We start from the raw sequence: 20,194 nt of genomic DNA, 5'->3' as shown, positions 1-20,194 counted from the left end.
TCCAAGCCAATCCCCACAGTCCATCTGCTATCTTGTCCTTGCCCAGTTTGGTGCTAATTAGGCTTTCTCTCCTTCCGACCCAATGAGAACAGATTCTCCCCTCCCTTTCTATTCATGATGAAAGCCAGGTCTTGTGAGGTGTTAAAAATCTTTTAATTGTATTAAACTCAGGAAAACAGTGGAATAAGAAAACAGGAAAAAAGGGATATTACTTTACAAATATATTTTCATTTAAAAAAGGGACACACAGAAAGACAAAGATAATGATGGAGATTCTTTGGGTCTATAAAGGTCCCAAAAGAGATATATGTACAGTTTAGGAATAAACCTTAACTATGTTACTGCAGATACATTCAACGAGATAGGTTAGAAGCTATATGCCAGTGTTCTTCAACCTTTTCCTCCTGTCCCACCACATGTGAAAGTATTCTCCCATCAGAAACAGCAGCTCACTAAAGGAATGATACTGAGCACAAAGTAGGAGCTCCTCTGAACCACTCACAAAGTTTCTCTGTGGCAAAGAGACATGCTAAATTAAGAAAATGAAAAAAATCAGAGACTAAGAAAGGTGACAGTAAGACCAAAGCTTGGCGCATACATGCAGAAAGAGCCACAAGTTTTACCTTGTTGGCTATAGGACTATTACATCAAACCCTACCCTAGTGCAGCCCCAGGAAAAATTAAAAAGCACAAATAAGGAAAGCAAAAATCTAACTCTAAGGCAGAAAAGGGAGTCTTCCCTTTGTTAGGGGGACTGGAATTCAGTATAGAACTCCAGGACCCATATTACCTCATTCCCAGATAGCCATTAATTTGTGTTGAAATCTAAACTGTAGGGGAGCGGGTAGTCTGGACTCTATATCAGTTAAAAATAGAATAAATAATTTAGACCAGCCTTCCCACTGAGAACAACTACAAAATCTGGGCAAAATGGTTTTAAAATGCCTCACAGGGTATCAAAGAGGATTCAAAAAAATAAGAAAATAAAGGGCCAAGATCTGGAAGAATACAGAAACTTAGAGAATTGAGCCTGGCATTCAGGGTTGCTTTCGCTTAGAGCATCTGCCTTAAAAACAAAAGCCAAACATATCTTTCAATACCATCTCACAGAGAAGGGAGATTAAAAATAGGAGCTCGAAGCTCATCAAGGAGGTTACCATCTAAGTTAGCATCCTGAAGGATTACCCACCAAAAAACAAGGGTGAATTCAACAACCACCACAGGATCAAAATCCTGCTTCAAATCATCTTGATCTCTGACTAGGTTGATGTAACCTGGGTTGCTAACTGTCCAAGACTAACTTGTACAAAAGCAAATACAAATCCCTTCTGGAGGGAGACAATATCCAGATCCTCAAATTACATCGACAGCTTTTCATATACAATGTGTGTCATTCTATAAAAAATAACCAGGTAGGCTGGGTGTGGTGGCTCTCGCCTGTAATCCCAGCACTTTGGGAAGCCAAGGCAGGAGGATCATGAGGTCAGGAGTTTGAGGCCAGCCTGACCAACATGGTGAAACCCTGTCTCTATTAAAAATACAAAAATTAGCCAGATGTGGTGGCACGTGCCTCTAATCCCAGCTACTCGGGAGGCTGAGGCAGGAGAATCACTTGAACCCAGGAGGCAGAGGTTGCAGTAAGCCGAAATCACACCACTGCACTCCAGCCTGGGCAACAGTGCAAGACTCCATCTCAAAAAAAGAAAAAAAAAAAGGTACATCAAGAGATAAGAGATGTACAAAAACAAAAGAAAACAACAAATAAGAGAGATATCCAAATAATGAAATTATTAGACATGTACTTCAAAATAATTAAGCTGAATGTGTTAAAGGAAATAAAACACAAAATCAAGTATCTCAGAAGAGAACTGTAAACTATAAAAATGAAGCCAACTGAAAAGTAAAATTATTAAAATTTAAAATTCAGTAGATCAAGTTAACAGCAGATTAGAGATAGATGAAGAGAGAATTAGAACAGAGAAAACAGGAAAGAAGTCATGCTTGAAGAGTTAATGGTAAAGACTCTTCCATGAATTCAAGAAGCTCTACTGATCCCAAAGTAGTACAAACACACAAAGAAAAACCACACCTAGGGGCATTGCAGTAAAACTGCTAAATGCCAAAAAGTAAGGAAAGATACATATTTTAAAAGCAACAAACCTACAGTTGACTTCTTAACAAAAACAAAGGAAACTAGAAAACAATGACACCTTTAAAAGCTAGAGGGGAAAAAAAAACCCTACCAACCTGGAATTTTAATGCAGGAAAATGATTGAAATGAAGATATATTCAGACCAAAAATGATTACAATTCCTCAACAGAGACTTGTATTAATGAAATACTAGCAGGTATTCTCCAAGTAGGAAGATGAAAATTAAGAAATGTAGGAAGAGTAAAAAGCGACAGAACAGGTTGCTTTTACTCTATATGTAAAAATGTTAAAATGTCTAGAGTAACCACTAAAAGAATAGTAAAATAACACAGAATTAATAAACTAATAGGAGAAATAAAACAAAAAATACACCAAAAGAAAACAAGAAAGGAAAAGAAAAAGGACAGAGAACAAGTGAGACAAATACAAAGCAACTAGTCAGGTGGTAGTTTAAAATCAAATATATCAACAATGACATACAGAAAAAATAGTACAATAAAAAAAAAAACGAAGATTATCAGATTGGAGAAAAAATATATGCTACTTACAGAAGACATGTATTAAATATAAGGAGCCAGAAAGGCCAAAAGTAAAAGGATCAAAAAAGATAAAACCAAGTAGACGTTAATTAAAAGAAAATGGTTATAGTCAGTATCACACAAAAGAGACCTACAACCAAAAGCATCACTAGAGATAACAAGGGATGTTTCTTAACAAGAAAAGTCCAATTTACTAGGAAGACAGAACATTACTAAACATGGTATACTTAGCCTCAAAATACATAAAACAAAACTAGGATAAACAGAACAAAGATAAATAGAAAAATCCACAACAATAGTGGGAGATTCTAACACATTCTCAGTCACTGACATACACAGACAAATCATTAATAAATATGACCTTCTTGTCATATACAAAATGCTACAACTGACAAATACAAATTATACATTCTTTTCAAGTGTACATGAAATGTTTACCAAAGCTGATCATAGGCTAGGCCATAAAGCAAATTTCAAAATACTAAATTATTTAACTATTGCTACAACTCAATAATAAAATAACTAGAAAATCCTCATATATTTCAAAATTAAGAAATATTTCAAAAAACCCACAAAGAAGTTATAATGAAAATTTTAAAATAGTTTAAAATAAATAATAAAAATACAACATATCAACTTATAGGATACAGCTAAATAGTCGTTTTGAAGGAATACAGAGCTTTAAATGGGTTGTTAGAAAATTTAAATTAATAAGTCACACAGATACCAACATAGCCAAATCAATTTGTTTTAAAAACAAAAACATACTCTATCCTTTTTCAGTTTTTCAAAGTTTAACTTCTATAAGTCAGATTAACAACCAAAGATTCCCTAAAGTATTATAAGATGCAACTACCTGTATAAAAACATTACATCTGTTGGTGAGATCTTCAGCAAATTTATCCATTCTCTGCTCTTTAGATAAAATAGATTCCATTTTCATCATCCATGAGCTCACAAAGACGTAGTAAGACTGTACATCTCTAACAAAGGAAAAGATTGGGATTACTCAGCAAAGAAAATTTACTTCCATTTCTTGATATTGATTGGCATACATTATTTCCCTGCAGTGGCCATTTCATCTTTCTGGTTTTCAAAAGATAGGTATCATATAGACATATATAATTTACTCATTCAACAAACAGGCCAGGCACTGTTTCTGAGAACAAAACAGTGAAATCAGCAGTAAATAAAATGAATAAAAATTCCTGCCCCTGTGATGCTTACTTTCTAGAAAGGAGAGTTGTATAATAAAGAAATCAGTAAGTAAAATTTTTAATTAATTAAAAGATACATACTACAGGAAAAGTAAAAGCAGGGAAAAAAGGATAAGGACTGGGGTGGAGGTACAATTTTACACAGAGTGATCAAAGTAGGCTCATTGAGTAGGTAATTTTGAGCCAAAGTTTGAAGCAAATGAACAAGTAATTCATGCAAATACACGAGAAGTGTAGAAAAGTGAATGACAAACGCAAAATCCTAAGACATGTGGAAATGTGTCTAGCTTGTTCAGGTAACAACAAAAAAATCAGTATACCTGGAGCAGTGAGCAGAAGGATTAGATCAGCAAGATACAGAGGGAGGGGGTGGGGGAGTAGAAAGATGGGGAGATGGGGAAGGGATTTGTGGAAGGCCTTGCAAGGAGTAGGGATTTTGACTCTGAGAAAGCAAGCCACTAGAGGGACTAAGCAAAGTAACCTGATCTAACTTTGGTTTTAAGAGGATCTGATGAGTTGAAAATAAACTACAGAAGGGGTGATGGTAAAAGCAGGAAAACCACCTAGAAAGCTACTATAATGCAGAAGAAGGAAGATGACAGCTTGAACCAGAATAGGGACAGTGGAAGTGGTCAGAAATCTGAATATAAAAGCTAATAATTATTGAATGCTTACAACAGCTACTGTTCCAAGCACTTTACACACACACATACATATACAAACCACCTCTTTCAACCCTTACATTAACCTTATGAGGTAGGTACTACAACCTCCACACAGAAGAAACTGCTACACAGAGAAGTTAAGTAGGCACCAAGATCATAAGCTCAGACAAGATTCAAGCTCACATCCAGGAAGCTTTCCCATCCCAGAAGACTGGAGCAATGCAAAATGTAATTCTCTCAACTATTCAGGATGATTACAAATACTAAATTACTCCATCAATGTTTCCCAATTCAAGCTCATTCAAGATGGGAACCTCTTTACATTCACAAGCTGTTTATACTTTTTCTTTAAAAAACTTAGTATGTGGCCAAGCGTGGTGGCTCATAATCCCAACACTTTGAGAGGCCCAGGTGGGGCAGACTGCCTGAGGTCAGGAGTTCGTGACCAGCCTGGCCAACATGGTGAAACTTCAAAAATTAGCCCGGTATGGTGGCGCACGCCTGTAGTCCCAGCTACTCCGGAGGCCGAGGCAGACTTGCTTAAACCCAGGAGGTAGAGGAGGTTGCAGTGAACTGAGATCACGCCGCTGCACTCCAGCCTGAGTGACAGAGAGAGACCCTGTCTCAAAAAAATAAAAACTTAGTATGCAAAATGGACAATTCTCCTTTATGGAATCCAACATTACCAACTATTTTTTTTTTTTTTAATCTTTTGTAGTTATACAGGGTAAAGAAATGTCCTATTCTTACAGGTCAGAATCAGCTAGAGGATAGCTCTTCAGGGCAAGGGACTGAAGACACTCAATTAAGTTCAGAATTCCACACTGAAGTCAGTGGCTAGCCATATTGCTGGGCAATCTGTCAATCTGAAGAACTCAATGTAATGAGGGATCCTGTCAAAATCTCTAATAAATGTGACTTAGGGAGGGGTAACCCTGGCACAAAATCTGAGAAAAATGGTTTCTACAAAGCCATAATTCCATTAGACAAAATACACAAATAGTTGTACTTTATGGCTTTGCTTCAAATGGTGCTGAAACATACTGTTTGACTCACAAATGATTCCTTTTTAAAAGTCTGGTCCTTTTTTAAAAACAGAGAGCACAGTCCTAGAGCAATGCCTCCATTTTTGAGGAGGCGGTATGATCAAGACTCAGCAGGAATCCCATGTACAAGACAGAAAAGTCATGAGCAAGGACCAGAGAAAGAGACCTAGACTAGACTATGGAACTCTTGCTGATAAGCAACTATGTCAATAACACTATGAAGAAGGCAATAATACATAGTGAATGGCATTCAGCCAGCTTTAGATAAGACTATAGGATAACGCAGAGGTTTGTAAATCACTTCTGCCCATCACTCTGTGATCACATCCAGATGACAATCTTTATCTCTTATAAATATATAAAAATGAAATTGCTTCAAGTTTTAAAAAGTAAGTTAACTGACAAAGAGTACAAAAATGGTCAAGTGTCCTATTGGATTGTCAGTTTCATTTCAAAGTACAAACAGGAAAACCACCAAGGTAAAAAAACAAATTTCCAGGCCGGGCAGAGTGGTTCACACCTATAATACCAGCACTTTGGGAGACCAAGGCAGGCGGATCACCTTCGGGAGTTCAAGACCAGCCTGACCAACATGGAGAAACCATGTTGGTCTCTACTAAAAATATAAAATTAGCCAGGTGTGGTGACACATGCTTGTAATCTAAGCTACCCGGAAAGATGAGGCAGGAGAATCACTTGAACCCAGGAGGCGGAGGTTGCAGTGAGCTGAGATGGAGCCATTACACTCCAGCCTAGGTAGCAAGAGCGAAACTCTGTCTCAAAAAAAGAAAACAAAACAAACAAATCTCCTGCCCCAAAATAAAGCATTAAACAGTGTCAATGCCTGTATGTCAACATGGGAGTCTAAAACAAAGATTCAGACCTCTACCGTCTTAAGGCAGTATTTTCCAGTGTTAAAATGGTTGCAAATCAAAAGCAAAATGCAGCAATCCACAAACCTTGGACTCTAGTCAAGGAGGCAGCTGGGACACTGGCCACTTGCAATCTGGTGTATAGTGTGGGCAGAAAAACTCTTGCTCATTGCTCTCTATTGCTCCCTCTTTACTCATGTAAACTCTGAAGCCTGATCTTGGGACACCTCTTAGGCACTCCTTCAATTTTCTCTAAAATGTCAGGACAAAGCCCATGCTGATCACAACATCATCACTCTCCTGAGTTTCACTTTAGTGGAGTGAATTTTAGGTTTCTTTGACAATTGCAAAGAGATTCAAAAAGATAACTGTGCCCTTCAGCTCCATGGAGGTCTATAGTAAAGAATTTAGAAACAAAATTTTATCATGCAAGAAGTCTTTGAAAGTCAACTTATTCAACTGTCCACGTAATAAGACTCACTTCCCACAGATCTTGTACTGACAGTCATCTATATTCTGCCCACACAGCTTTAGTGAAGTGGACCACATTACCTCAGAGAAGCCCACACAATGCTACCTGCTGCAGAGGCACTAGAACAGGACTGGCACTGGTTTGAATGCCCTCTCTGACATGGACTTAGCTGTGTGACCTGGCAAAGTTCATTTCTCTAAACCTCATTTTCTTTATCTACGAATGGGATAAAAATAGTTGGACTGCCTGCATCTGCCACCTATTACCTACTAGTTGTTTAAACTTGGGCAAGTTTAATCTCTTTGTAAGGTTTTCTCATCTATAAAATGGCAATAATAACTGTATCTATGTCGCACAATTTTCTGATCATTAAAGGAGATGATATGTGTGAATATCATCTCCTTTAATGATCAGAAAATTGCATGACGTTCCTGGAATAGCTACTGGCTTATGGTAAGCACGCCATAAACATTAGTTGTTACCTTTATTATTTTCTGCCAGAAGGCTGTTACATGCTTTACACAAAAAAATATATTTAAAGCCATTAGCATAATGCCTGCCACAGAGTTAATGGATTCATAATGTTGGCAATTATTTTTATATTATTATTTTTTATTACTATCTGTCATCTTCATCTTTTGGTTTTAGTTTAGCCTACTGGAGCCACAGAGATAGAATCTGTTCACTTTTCATTCTGAATGCCCCTCAGATATTTAAAGAAACCCACTAAATCATTCCACAGATTTCTCTTTTAAAGGCCAAACTCTACAGACACTAAGAAAGAGAAGATAAACAAAAAAGCATGGTTCTCAGAACTTCTGACATCCTGTCCAGCTTCATCTGGGGATGCTGCAGTTTGTGACCCTCTCAAAACATGGCAACCACCAAACACCAGCTATGATCTGACCAATAAGAATTCCATGGAATATACCTGGGTTATTAAATAATCTGTACAACAAACCCCCATGACACACATTTACCTATGTAACGTGCCTGCACTTTACCCCGAACTTAAAAGTTTAAAAATAAAAAATAAAAAATAAAATTTTAAAGAGGCCAGGTGTGGTGGCTCATGCCTGTAATCCCAGCATTTTGGGAGGCCGAGGTGGACAAATCACCTGAGGTCAGGAGTTTGAGAACAGCCTGGTCAACATAGTGAAATCCCATCTCTGCTACAAATACAAAAATTAGCCGGGCATGGTGGTAGGCGCCTGTTGTCCCAGCTACTCGGGAGGCTGAGGCAGGAGAATCACTTGGGGGAAGCAGAGGTTACAGTGAGCCAAGATCATACCACTGCACTCCAGCTTGGGAGACAGAGCAAGACATGGTCTCAAAAATAAATAAATATATAAATAAAAGAATTCAATGGAACTACCAATTCCCATGACCTAGATACACATGATGAGTAACTCGCATCCGAAAAGGTTGGGACCAGAAGCATTTCAGATCTTGGAATATTTTCATTATATACTTGCCAGTTCAGCGTCCTTAATCCGAAATCCAAAATGCTCCAATATGCGTTTCTGCTGGGCATTATGATGGCACTCAAAAAGTTTGCAATTTGGGGCCAGGCACGGTGGCTCACGCCTGTAATCCCAGCACTTTGGGAGGCCGAGGCAGGTGGATCACGAGGTCAAGAGATCGAGACCATCCTGGTCAACATGGTGAAACCCCGTCTCTACTAAAAATACAAAATATCAGCTGGGCATGGTGGTGCGTGCCTGTAATTCCAGCTACTCAGGAGGCTGAGGCAGGAGAATTGCCTGAACCCAGGAGGTGGAGGTTGCGGTGAGCCGAGATCGTGCCATTGCACTCCAGCCTGGGTAACAAGAGCGAAACTCCACCTCAAAAAAAAAAAAAGTTTCCAATTCTGGAGCATTTCAGTTAGGGATACTCAACCTGTACTATAACTAACTAGTTTCCACAACCTAGGTATTACAGATATTAATGTAATCTAAGTATGTACAGCATTTTCAGTAACTGCATCACCTTGTTACAAAATACCAAGATTCCAAGAACTAAAATACCCACATTTTTCCCACTTACTGCTACTGAAATGGAAAAACAGATTTCTCTTGCTATCTTCTATTACTTAATTCAGCTCTTTAATCTAAATCTAAACATTTGTTTTTATTCCTCTTCAACACTTGATTTAGGATATCTAACAGAGCTCTGAAATGAATAGACCTGCCTAAACTGGCTATAGTTTTCCATTTTAATAAGAGGACATAGCAGTACTAAAAATGCTTTGAGGGCTCTCCTATATTCCAGACATGCTCTTCCTTCCCCCAATGTAGAGTAGTGACCTAACTTCCCTATGATAGTCAAAATCAACAGAAAGTAGGTAAGTATCCCCATTACATCTTTAGCCATATCACAAACAAAAATCTGTCACCAGCATGGGGCCTGCGGCAGAGTCCTACATCATTTCACTCAAAATCTTTATCCAAGTTAACATGTGATTTTAGCCGTGTACTCAAGAAAGAGTGTGCAATAAATTAATTGTTGAAGCTCAGTGATGGGAACATAGGGGCTCTTGATACTATTTTCTCTACTTTCTGTATGTTTGAAAATTTACACAATAAGAGAGAAACAAAAAAATAATGTAAGTATCAGAAGAAACAAAGAGTTAAAAATGTTCCTTTGGAGAGCAATACAGGAAGGAATTGGGAAGAGGACAATTATCTTTCCCTTTAAGCTTTAGTACTTTTTGATGTTTTATATACATGTATATATTATGTTCATAAAAATAAAGGGGGGAAAAGGAAGCACATCAAGAAAAAGTTAACCCCTCCCAAAACCACCATGGACACACAATGTTTTTAATGTTATCAAATGATATCTACTGCAACGAAATCAGGGACTTCACTTCATTTAAACAAAAAATATTTAACACAGATGATAAAAACTAAGTACACATTTGCATCCATAAAGTATAATCTGTCTACATCTTAAACTGACTTCAAGCATAAAACATTTTTTACAAAAAACTTCTAGAAAACAAATCTCCTAGAGATTGCCTGATCCTTAAGTACATTTAATCTCATAATTCAAATGGTACTATACATTTAGAGCCAGTATAAAATTTGAATACAGAGAATAAGTATTTTCATTATACTTGTTTATAAAACCTACTTGGTAAGTGATTGAGCTTTCTGCTGTAGAAAAGTATCCCTGTGTATTTTAATGGCTTGAAGACTTTTTCTGTCTAGAAGTTTGGCAGCTGCTGGTATTTTCTGGATCAGAAAATTATCAGGAAACCAAATAATATTAGCAGTTAGAGTGATAGCTGGTACCTGAAACAGAAAAGGATAAGGGGGAAAAAAATCATTAAATGCAGGCTAAACAATAAGCTGTTTAAAAGTTCTATAATACACATGGAAGACAACTCATTTAAAAAAAAAAACCACAAAAATACTTATTATTATATTATGAGACAAATATCTTTAACTGTGGCAGAGTTAAGGTATTTCTACATCTGGTGTTGAACATGACAATTTTATTTCCTGTAATATTAAATAACATACCACAAAACACTCCCTCATGGATTTTCAGATAAACAAAAATGCAACAAGTAGATAGAAACTTGAATCTTTGTGTCCTTTAGTTTCATTCTACATAAGTTTAAAAAAAGTTGGTTGGGTTCTCACAGTCACTATCACTTGATGTTATACACAAACTAATCTTTCAATTTTGAAATCGGGTGCCACATGAAAATAGCAAAGACGGCCAGGCCCAGTGGCTCATGCCTGTAATCCCAGCACTTTGGGAGGCCAAGGCAGGCAGATCACAAGGTAAGGAGATCAAGACCATCGTAGCCAACACGGTGAAACTCCATCTCTACTAAAAAATACAAAAAAAGTTGGCCAGGCGTGATGGCACACGCCTGTAGTCCAAGCTACTCAGGAGGCTGAGGCAGGGGAATCACTTGAACCCGGGCAGCGGAGGATGAGCCAAGATTGTGCCACTGCACTACAGCCTGGGTGACAGAGAAAGACTCCGTCTAAAAAAAAGAAAAAGAAAATAGTAAAGACATAGAAAGAAATATATTTTAAATTTTTTCTTCTTCAGTAATGAAAATCAGTGGCAAAATGTAAAAAAAAAAAAAAAAAAAGTAGTATTAGCAGCACCAAAAAAAAAGTTAATGTACAGAAAAAAACAATCTGAACACCCTCTACCAATATGTATTAATATTAATATGATGTGGAAATATGGTATATTTTCATTCACTAAGTTACTTATTTCTGGAATACTTGAATTTTAAAAGTGAATAATATTAAATTATTTTTGTAAACAAGAATAAAATGCATTTTAAAATATCTAGTTTTATCTGCAATCTTTTCAATCTACTCAAATTGAAAAATGAGTTTTAAGTTCTTACCTTCTTACAAATATCCAATAAAGACTTATAAAACTTTTTATCAATAGTTCGAAAAATCTGAAAGTGCAATACAAAGAGTCCACAAATTCCAACATATTTGTCTCTCTGGTCAATTTCAGAAGGTTCTCCTTACAAATCAATAACAAGAGAGAAAGCAGAACAAATACACTTCAATTATGCTTTTAAGGAAGTGCAAATTTTATAAACCAAAACCAAAAATTGCAATTTACATTACCAAGTTTGGCTTCTACGTTTGCAAAAATTGACCGAATACTATGTGCAAATTCCTCAGCAAAAGTGCTATTTTTTGACACAGATACTCCTCCATTGAGAGAATCAAATTGTTGTTCTATACAGGCCTAGACAGGAAACATTTAAAGAGAAATTCAGACTCTCAATAATAAACTTCTAAATATTTAAATACAGTGTATGATAAACTTCTATATTCATCATTTAAATTTTACTAAAACTAAGGCTTAGGTTCTTAATCTAACATTTAAATCTGTTTGTATCAAAAATATATATATATTTATATATTTGAGTACTAGTTATGTGAAAGTAATAAAATTGAACCCAAATCTATAATCCTGTATGAAGAGATACACATGATGTTCAGACATGTATAGAAGATAAAGCATTATTTTTTATTTTACTTTGCACTTTTAAGAGTTTATGTGTTCTGTTTATAATTACTTTCCTAGCACTTTATTATAGAGTATATAGAAATGCCTCCTGGAAAAAGAATCAATAGCAAAAAATTATCTTCTTAACCTATTGACCTAATATTTAAATTGATATACAGTTGACTCTTGAGTAACATAAGGTTAGGGGCACTGACCCCCATGTGGTCAAAAATCTTCATATAACTTCTGACTACCCAAAAACTTAACCAGTAATAGCATACTGGTTTTATGTTATCCGCAAGCATAAAAGCCTTGCGGATAACATAAAACATGAAGTCAATTAACACATAAATACACTAGTATCTGCATATATTTTATGCATTCATGACATACCTAACTTTTTCTTTTCTTTTTTTTTTTGAGACGGAGTTTCACTCATGTTACCCAGGCTGGAGTGCAATGGCGCGATTTCGGCTCACCGCAACCTCCGCCTCCTGGGTTCAGGCAATTCTCCTGCCTCAGCCTCCTGAGTAGCTGGGATTACAGGCACGCACCAACACGCCCAGCTAATTTTTTGTATTTTTTTTTTTAATAGAGACGGGGTTTCACCATGTTGACCAGGATGGTCTCGATCTCTTGACCTCGTGATCCACCCGCCTCGGCCTCCCAGTGCTGGGATTACAGGCTTGAGTTTTCTTAATGTTTCTAGGCTATGCTGTTTGTCTGCAAGTTTCTTTCAAAATGTTGCTAACGTTCAAAAAATTTTCTAATACATTTATTGAAACAATCTGTGTATAAGAAGACCCGTGCACACTTCAAACCTATATTGTTCAAAGGGTCAACAGTAAACAAGAGTTGGAATCAATCAGTCAAAAACTGTGATCATGTAAAATATAAACTAAAGGTAACCTTGAAGTATATTATAAATGGAATATAATGCAATTTCCAGTGGAAACTGCTCAAAGCAGCCCAACAGAACTTTCTGTGATGATGAAAATATTCTACATGTGTGCTGTCTGGTATGATGGCTTAGCCATGAACCACATGTGGCTGTTAAGGACTTGAAATGTGGCCAGTGTGACTAAGAAAGTCAACTTTGTATTTCATTTTAATTTATTTACATTTAAATAGCCACATGTAGTTAGAAGCTGCCATACTGGACTGTGTAAACCCAAATTATATTCCCTGAGCCTAGGAAGAATTAAACTTGTTAAAGGTTGTCTTAAAAGCCTAAACCTAGAGGCTAAAAACAGCAAATGCAATCCAAGTACACCTCACAGAAACCACAGATTTAGTTCCTGATCAGTGCAATAAAGTGAGTGATACAATTTTTTTGGTTTTCCAGCACATATAAAAGTTATATTTAAATTATACTATAGTCTATTAAGTATGCAATAGCATTATGTCTTAAAAAAAGGTGCATTATGTCTAAAAAAAAGGTACATTAGTTTAAAAATACTTTATTGCTAAAAATGCTAATAACAGTTGAGCCTTCAGTGAGCTATCATCTTTTTGCTGGCCGAGGGTCTTGCCTCAATGTTGATATGCTGTCATCAGGCTTTGTTTTTCCATTTATAAAGAAGAGGCAGAGCAGATTAACATAATCTTTAAGGGCCCTAAGATTTTCAGAATGGCAAATGGGCACTGGCTTTTCCTCTATTGAAGTCACAGATGTCATACAATATTCAACAGAAGGCTGTTACATCCACACTAATCTGTCCCTTAGTGTGGCCACTCCTATCAGTGATCTTTACTAGATCTTCTGGACAACTTACTGTGGCTTTTACATGAGCCCTTGCTGCTTTTGCACTTTTATGTTATGGAGATGGCTTCTTTCCTTAAACCTCATGAACCAACCTATGCTAGCTTCAAATTTTTCTTCTGCAGCTTCCTCACCTCTCTCAGCCTTCAGAGAAGTAAAAAGAGTTAGGGCCTTGCTCTGAATTAGGCTTTGGCTTAAACTAATATTGTGGCTGGTTTGATTTTCAATTCAATCCAACAAAACTTTCTCCATATGAGCAGTAATGCTGTTTCGCTTTCTTAACATATGTGTGAACTCACGGCACTTTTAATTTCCTTCAAAACTTTTCCTTTGCATTCACACATTGGCTAACTGTTCAGAGCAAGAGGCCTAACTTTTGGCCTATCTCTGCTTCCCACCCCCGCCACCCCAAGACACAGTCTCGCTCTTGATGCCCAGGCTGGAGTGCAGTGGCATGATCTCAGCTCACAGCAACCTCCACCTCCCAGGTTCAAGTGATTCTCCTGTCTCAGCTTCCCAAGTAGTTGGGATTACAGGCATCTGCCACCAAGCATTGCTAATTTTTGTATTTTTAGTAGAGACAGGGTTTCACCACATTGGCCAGGTTGGTCTCAAACACTTGACCTCAGGTGATCTGCCCGCTCAGCCTCCCAAAGTTCTGGGATTACAGGCATGAGCCACCACGCCCATCTGCTTTTGATGCTACTTCCTTGCTAAGCTTAATCATGTCTAGCTTTTGATTAAGAGACATGAAACTCCTCTTTTTATTTGAACACTTAGAGGCCAATTAATTGAACCAATTTCAATATGGTTGTGTCTCATGGAATAAAAAGACATGAAGAGAGAGAAAGGACAAGCACCAGCCAGTTGATAAAGCAGTCAGAACAAACACAACATTTATTGATTAAATTCATAATCTTATGGGCATTATTTTTGTAGCACCACACAGCAATTACAACAGTAACGTCAGAAACCACTGATCACCATAACAGCTACAATAATAAAGTTTAAAATATTACAAGAATTACCAAAATGTGACATAGAGACAACGTGAATACATGCTGTTGGAAAAATAACGACGAAAGACTTGCTTGATGCAGGGTTGCCACAAAACTTTAATTTCTAGAAAATGCAATTACCTGGGAAGTGCAATAAAGTGAAATGCAATAAAACAAGATATGCCTGTACCTAACCACTCAGACTAGATGTTAATCCTCAAGTATTTTTATCCATCTACATAATTTTTCTAAAACTCTTACTCTAGATACAACTAATACACTATTAATTTGGTTTGCTACTAGATGCTGAAATATTTTAGTATTCTAGCAATAATTTTAAACCAAAGCACTGTTCAAAGAAAAATATATTCAACAGTGTTTTACTATAATTCTGAGCTGTGTCATCTAATATGAGCCCAATTGTTACAGTCTGATACAGACCTACTTACCTGGAATATCATTCCATCCAGTAACTGCCCTTCTAGCTTCAGCAAGAACTTTTCAAACGGCTTTAGTTTTTCTTCCTGAATTCCAAATTTTGAAGGATTATGATGGACAGATTTCAGTAACCTTATGGACAATGAAGAGAAAGATCTTAAATCTACCTAATAAATTTTTAAATTAAAAAACATTTTCCTGGAAGTAAAAATTTTATTACTTATATTTCTTGTTTGGCTCTACATATTTGAAAACTTGAACACAACAATCCTAATAGATTTTCTTATGCTTTTTGATATCATCTTAAATCAAAATGCCTCATACTCTGTACATACCAAATATTTAATAAGTACTTATAACATGAATAAAATAAACCACCATGGTCTAAAAAAAAATCAGTATATATAATAAAATAAAACCAAGCTCAGGAAGGAAAAACTGTCACCTGAATAGAACCCAAGGAAAAAAATAAATCTGAGTCCTATGCTAGGCAAATTAACTATCTACTACTATAAGAATTAGGATGCTTTATACAAGTGTATTATACTCACCCCAACAAACTCATGTGAAATTAAAGAATGGTTACTGCATTCATGAAAACATTTGATATGAGCTCCTTCTAAATATCAATCCCCAGGTCTTTTAGAAAATCTGTATTATTTACATTTGTTTACTTTTTACTAATACTAACAAATACATTAACCAAAGAGAATATTTTAAAATATTTTAATTGGCGTACCTTTTGTACATAGTCCAGTGGTCTTTCAGTGTGATATGATTATCAATAATTTCATCCAGGGTGAGCAAAACTGTTAGCAGTTCTCCCAAGTGCTCATACATAGTCTGTCAAAAAACCTTTAATGATTATCATTTAGTCACTAGTTAGAAGTTAAGCCTCACGTAGACTTTTAAAGTAAAATTATTTGGGCTAACTACTGAATTAGTAAAAGCAGTGGGTAAATCAGTTTAATAAGCTATAGGGTAGATCCTCAGAAAGGACTATTAGTCTTTTAGTCTTAAATAGAGAAAACTTTTCTCTTTTTAAGATGAAAAAAATTTCATCCTTAATTGCAGTATTGCAGATTTATTTCACTGTCCAAAGAGATCCATTAGAGAATCTGCATTAGGGCATTCCTGAGAAAAACTAAGTTACAGTGATAATGGTCAGTAACGCTGCCTCAACTTCACAGATAAAAGAGAACAAATGCAAACACACACACACACACACACACACACACACACACACACACACCTTTAAGAGTGTTGCTGTGAGTGTCATACTCTCCAACCATATGTAGTAAAAAATTACAGTTTTGCAAGTCAAGCTAAATGTCTTTTACCTGAAAATGAACTCCAGTTGTCTCTATAATTTTGGGTGCAATCCTATAATAAAATAACAACCAAGTTAAAAAAAAAAAACTTTCCTTTTTGTCACAGTTTATTCTTATTTCAAATACACACAGGAGGAGATGATCTTGGAATGTTAATATTTACCTTTATTAAGGCTCTAGTCATTTAAATTTTAAGAGCATCACGTCCACTTTCCCAAGAAGAGAACTACCTTGTACATACTATTAGGGTGGTGCAAAAGTAACTATGATATAAAAACAGCACTAATTTTTGCACCAACCTAATAGTATTATTTCCTATATCCCACTCATGGATAGGGCTATGATGATAGGTGGCCTACAAGTAACCCTAACCATTTAAACCCAAAGGGTGTATCTTGGGATGAAGGTAGAGAAATATTAAAAATGGTATTCATATCTTTCTAAACTATTAGAATTTCTTAATTACCAACTAGAATTTTTGTTATCCTATCCAAACTGGCCTTTAGGAACCAGCCCTCTCTTCAGCTAGGTTTGTTTCTGAGTTCTCATCCCTACTGAAAAACAATGCAGGCTGGGTGCAGTGGCTCACACCTGTAATCCCAGCACTTTGGGAGGCCAAGGCAGGCGGATCATGAGGTCAGGAGTTCAAACCAGCCTGACTGACATGGTAAAACCCTGTTTCTACTAAAAATACAAAAATTAGCCAGGTGTGGTGCCACGTGCCTATAATCCCAGGTACTCAGGAGGCTGAGGCAGGAGAATCCCTTAAACCTGGGAGGCAGAGGTTGTGGTGTGACGAGATCGCGCCACTGCACTCCAGCCTGGACAACAGAGCAAGACTCCGTCTCAAAGGAAAAAAGAAAAAAATAAAAGGAAAATAATGCATACTACTAGAATTATAATACCAAAGTCAAAAGCCAAAGAAAAATTCAATTCTATCTCCTACTTAATTTGCTCAACAAATTTTAAACAGTACTTATAATATCAAAGCACATATAGATATCCTACAAGATAGAATGCACATTTTAAAATTAAACACAAAATTCAAATAAATTTTATCCTTCTAGGGCAGGGGTAGGATGAGGGGGAATCTTCTTAGAACTACCCATCAGGAGGTGACAGAGCTATACTCTCAATCTCTCCTGCCATGAGAGCTTCAGTGAAAAGACAGAACATAAAATAAATACTTAACTGAGGGGGAAAATGGGAGAATAAGAAACAGCTAACACTCCAGTAAAAGAATGTGCTGCTGATCAAAAGAACAGTGTCAAAACTGCAAGGAACTCTTGCTATCTCTTCCAGGCCTCAGTTATCTCTTCTCATCATTAATAATCCCTAGACATAGAGCTAAACAAAGTTACTGTATTAACTAGTAAGTGTGGGAAAAAATTTTGAAGTATAAAGAACTAATCAAATGTGAAATATTATTATGTGGTAAGAACAGCAAGGGCTCTATGAAAATCTCATCATTTTTCTTGATTTAGGGTAATAGTTCAGCAGCAGCCAGGCAGTGCCACCTCCTCAGTGGCATGAGCACCAAGTCCATGAGCCTTCTGCTCTAATCACCCAGATTCTGGTAACCTCAATCTTTTCCCTTCTCTTCCCTGGATGGGGAGGTGCTATCTGTTTCCTCTGGACAACGTCATCGTTCTCTTTTTCCTTTCGGCCCTACAACTCTGGTATAACCATTTCTCCACATTAAATCCCCTCTTTCTTAATTTAAATAAATTTTACTATGTATATTTAAGGTATATTTTACTGGATATATTTAAGATCATTAGAACTACTCATAAAGTTTCTTCAAATGTAGATTCCCTAGCTCCATCCTCAAGATTCTGTTATCTAAGAAAAGTCTCAAGTGACTCTAATCAGTCAGGCAACCATTCGTGTAAAGAGGAGAGGAATAGAGCGAACACAGAACATGTACTAATTCCATATTAGCCGCCTTCCGTACGGTCAAATTTCTTTAAGATTTTTCTTGTAGACACTCTCATTCAGACAGATAATGAGTTCGTTCACCATGGTAGAAATTGCATCTTATTAACCTATGTATTATACACATCAAGTAGTGTTTGAAATGTCTTAAGTATTCAAAGAATGCTGAATGAACATACAAAAAACTATTTCAAGTCATTAATTTTAGAAAGAACATTTTCTGCATCTCTATCATAAAAGCAAAAATATTTCCAAAATCCATTACTTGTTACTGATATAGAGGGCAGCCAACTGGTGGACTACATTCATCACGACTTCATAGCACCTCGTAACAAAACAAGATAGTTCCTGAAATGACAAGGTGGGTATATATCACAAAGTTGCTTTTTAAATGTTACCATTTTTTACTGAATTTTATGGTAACAACTCTAACAAAAACAAAACAGTTTTCCAATAAAGCCTCCAGTTAACCAAAAGTCAGACAAGTTCAAGCATCCTTCAAGCAAACAATACTTAACTCACCTCCTGCATCCCAGGGTCATTCCTATCTCTTTGTTCCCACTGCATTTCATTCATGCTACTATCTCAAGTCTAATGTTGTAGTTACTCATGTAACTCCTAATGATAGGTGCTGTCTCATTCCTTCTTTGAATATCCACTGCCTACCTTAGTGACTAACACTCAACTGCTTCTCAATAAATTTCTACCCTACTACACGAATAAACATCTGAGTGAATAAAGGAGCTCAAAAGCTGTCAGTATAGAAAGTACAATGAAGGCAAGAAGGGGTTTCCAGAAGTCCTGTAGAATAACTTCAAACACTGATCTAAAAGCAGGCTTGGCACACAGCAAGTAAATTGTCATATCACTTATCCTAGGGATATATTTGTCATTAAATAATTAGTTCATATTTAACATATCCTAGACTTTCTGAAAGCCCATTTTCAGAAGCTCTCAACTTTTAAATCTATAGAAACAGTGTGTATCTGAAATATTTAAAACCTAATTAAAACTATGCCTATCTAAATTTTAACTTCTACAAGAACAGGAATTTCTGTTGGTGGTGTACATTGCTATATCAACAGCACCAATAACAGTTTCTAACATATACTAGGCTCACAAAACATATTTGTTGAATGTTTAAAAATCCAATTTTTAGGCCAGGCATAGTGGCTCAAGCCTGTAATCCCAGCACTTTGGGAGGCTGAGGTGGGCGGATCATGAGGTCAGGAGTTGAAGACCAGACCAGTCAATATGGTGAAAACCCATCTCTTCTAAAAATACAAAAAAATTAGCCAGGCGTGTTGGTGCATGCCTGTAATCCCAGCTACGTAGGAGGCTGAGGCAGGAGAATCACTTGAACCGGGGAGGCAGAGTTTGCAGCAAGCTGACATCACGCCACTGCACTCCAGCCTGGGTAACAGGGCGACACTCCATTTAAAAAAAAAAAAAAAAAAATGGAATTTGTATGCAGCTGTGAGATCTAAAAATGATGTAAAGCATTTTTTAAAATGAAAATAAATAATGAATTTTATTTTTAAATAGTTCTAGTTTTACATGTCCTAACAAACTTTTAAAAGTTTAACAGAAAATGCAAGACAGCTAGAAAGCACGAAGTAAAAAGGCAGAAACAAGCCCAAATATACAAATAGGCTATATAAGATAGACCTAGAAATAGAATAAATTAATCAATTAAAAAACAGGTATTGTCAGACTGCATAAAAAAAGCAAAATGCAGATATATGTAGTTGTAAATAAACACA

The 20,194-nt window shown here is 36.4% G+C and overlaps 1 protein-coding gene across 5 annotated transcripts in view; it reads right to left on the bottom strand.

The window, feature by feature from the left end:
• WASHC4 (WASH complex subunit 4) overlaps positions 1-20,194 on the bottom strand; it is a 61,603-nt gene that overhangs the window by 31,166 nt on the left and 10,243 nt on the right. For 3 of the 5 annotated variants that reach the window (XM_032299995.1, XM_032299999.1, XM_032300003.1), the window contains 8 exons: positions 18,697-18,779; positions 16,506-16,548; positions 15,905-16,008; positions 15,177-15,297; positions 11,580-11,703; positions 11,345-11,472; positions 10,099-10,259; positions 3,548-3,674 (listed from right to left, as the gene is read on the bottom strand). In XM_032299995.1, coding sequence (XP_032155886.1) covers positions 3,548-3,674; positions 10,099-10,259; positions 11,345-11,472; positions 11,580-11,703; positions 15,177-15,297; positions 15,905-16,008; positions 16,506-16,548; positions 18,697-18,779 — 891 coding nt within the window. Of the gene's footprint in view, positions 1-3,547; positions 3,675-10,098; positions 10,260-11,344; positions 11,473-11,579; positions 11,704-15,176; positions 15,298-15,904; positions 16,021-16,505; positions 16,549-18,696; positions 19,601-20,194 lie in introns of those variants that run through there. The other 2 variants (XM_032300011.1, XM_032300018.1) reach the window with 2 other exon arrangements.

The sequence above is a fragment of the Sapajus apella genome, unplaced genomic scaffold (genome assembly GCF_009761245.1).
Source record: "Sapajus apella isolate SASKATOON/1434 unplaced genomic scaffold, GSC_monkey_1.0 scaffold2, whole genome shotgun sequence".
NCBI classification, from domain to species: Eukaryota; Metazoa; Chordata; class Mammalia; order Primates; family Cebidae; genus Sapajus; species Sapajus apella.
The sequence above is the reverse complement of the archived record's forward strand: the minus strand, read 5'-3'. Positions and strand labels throughout refer to the sequence as shown.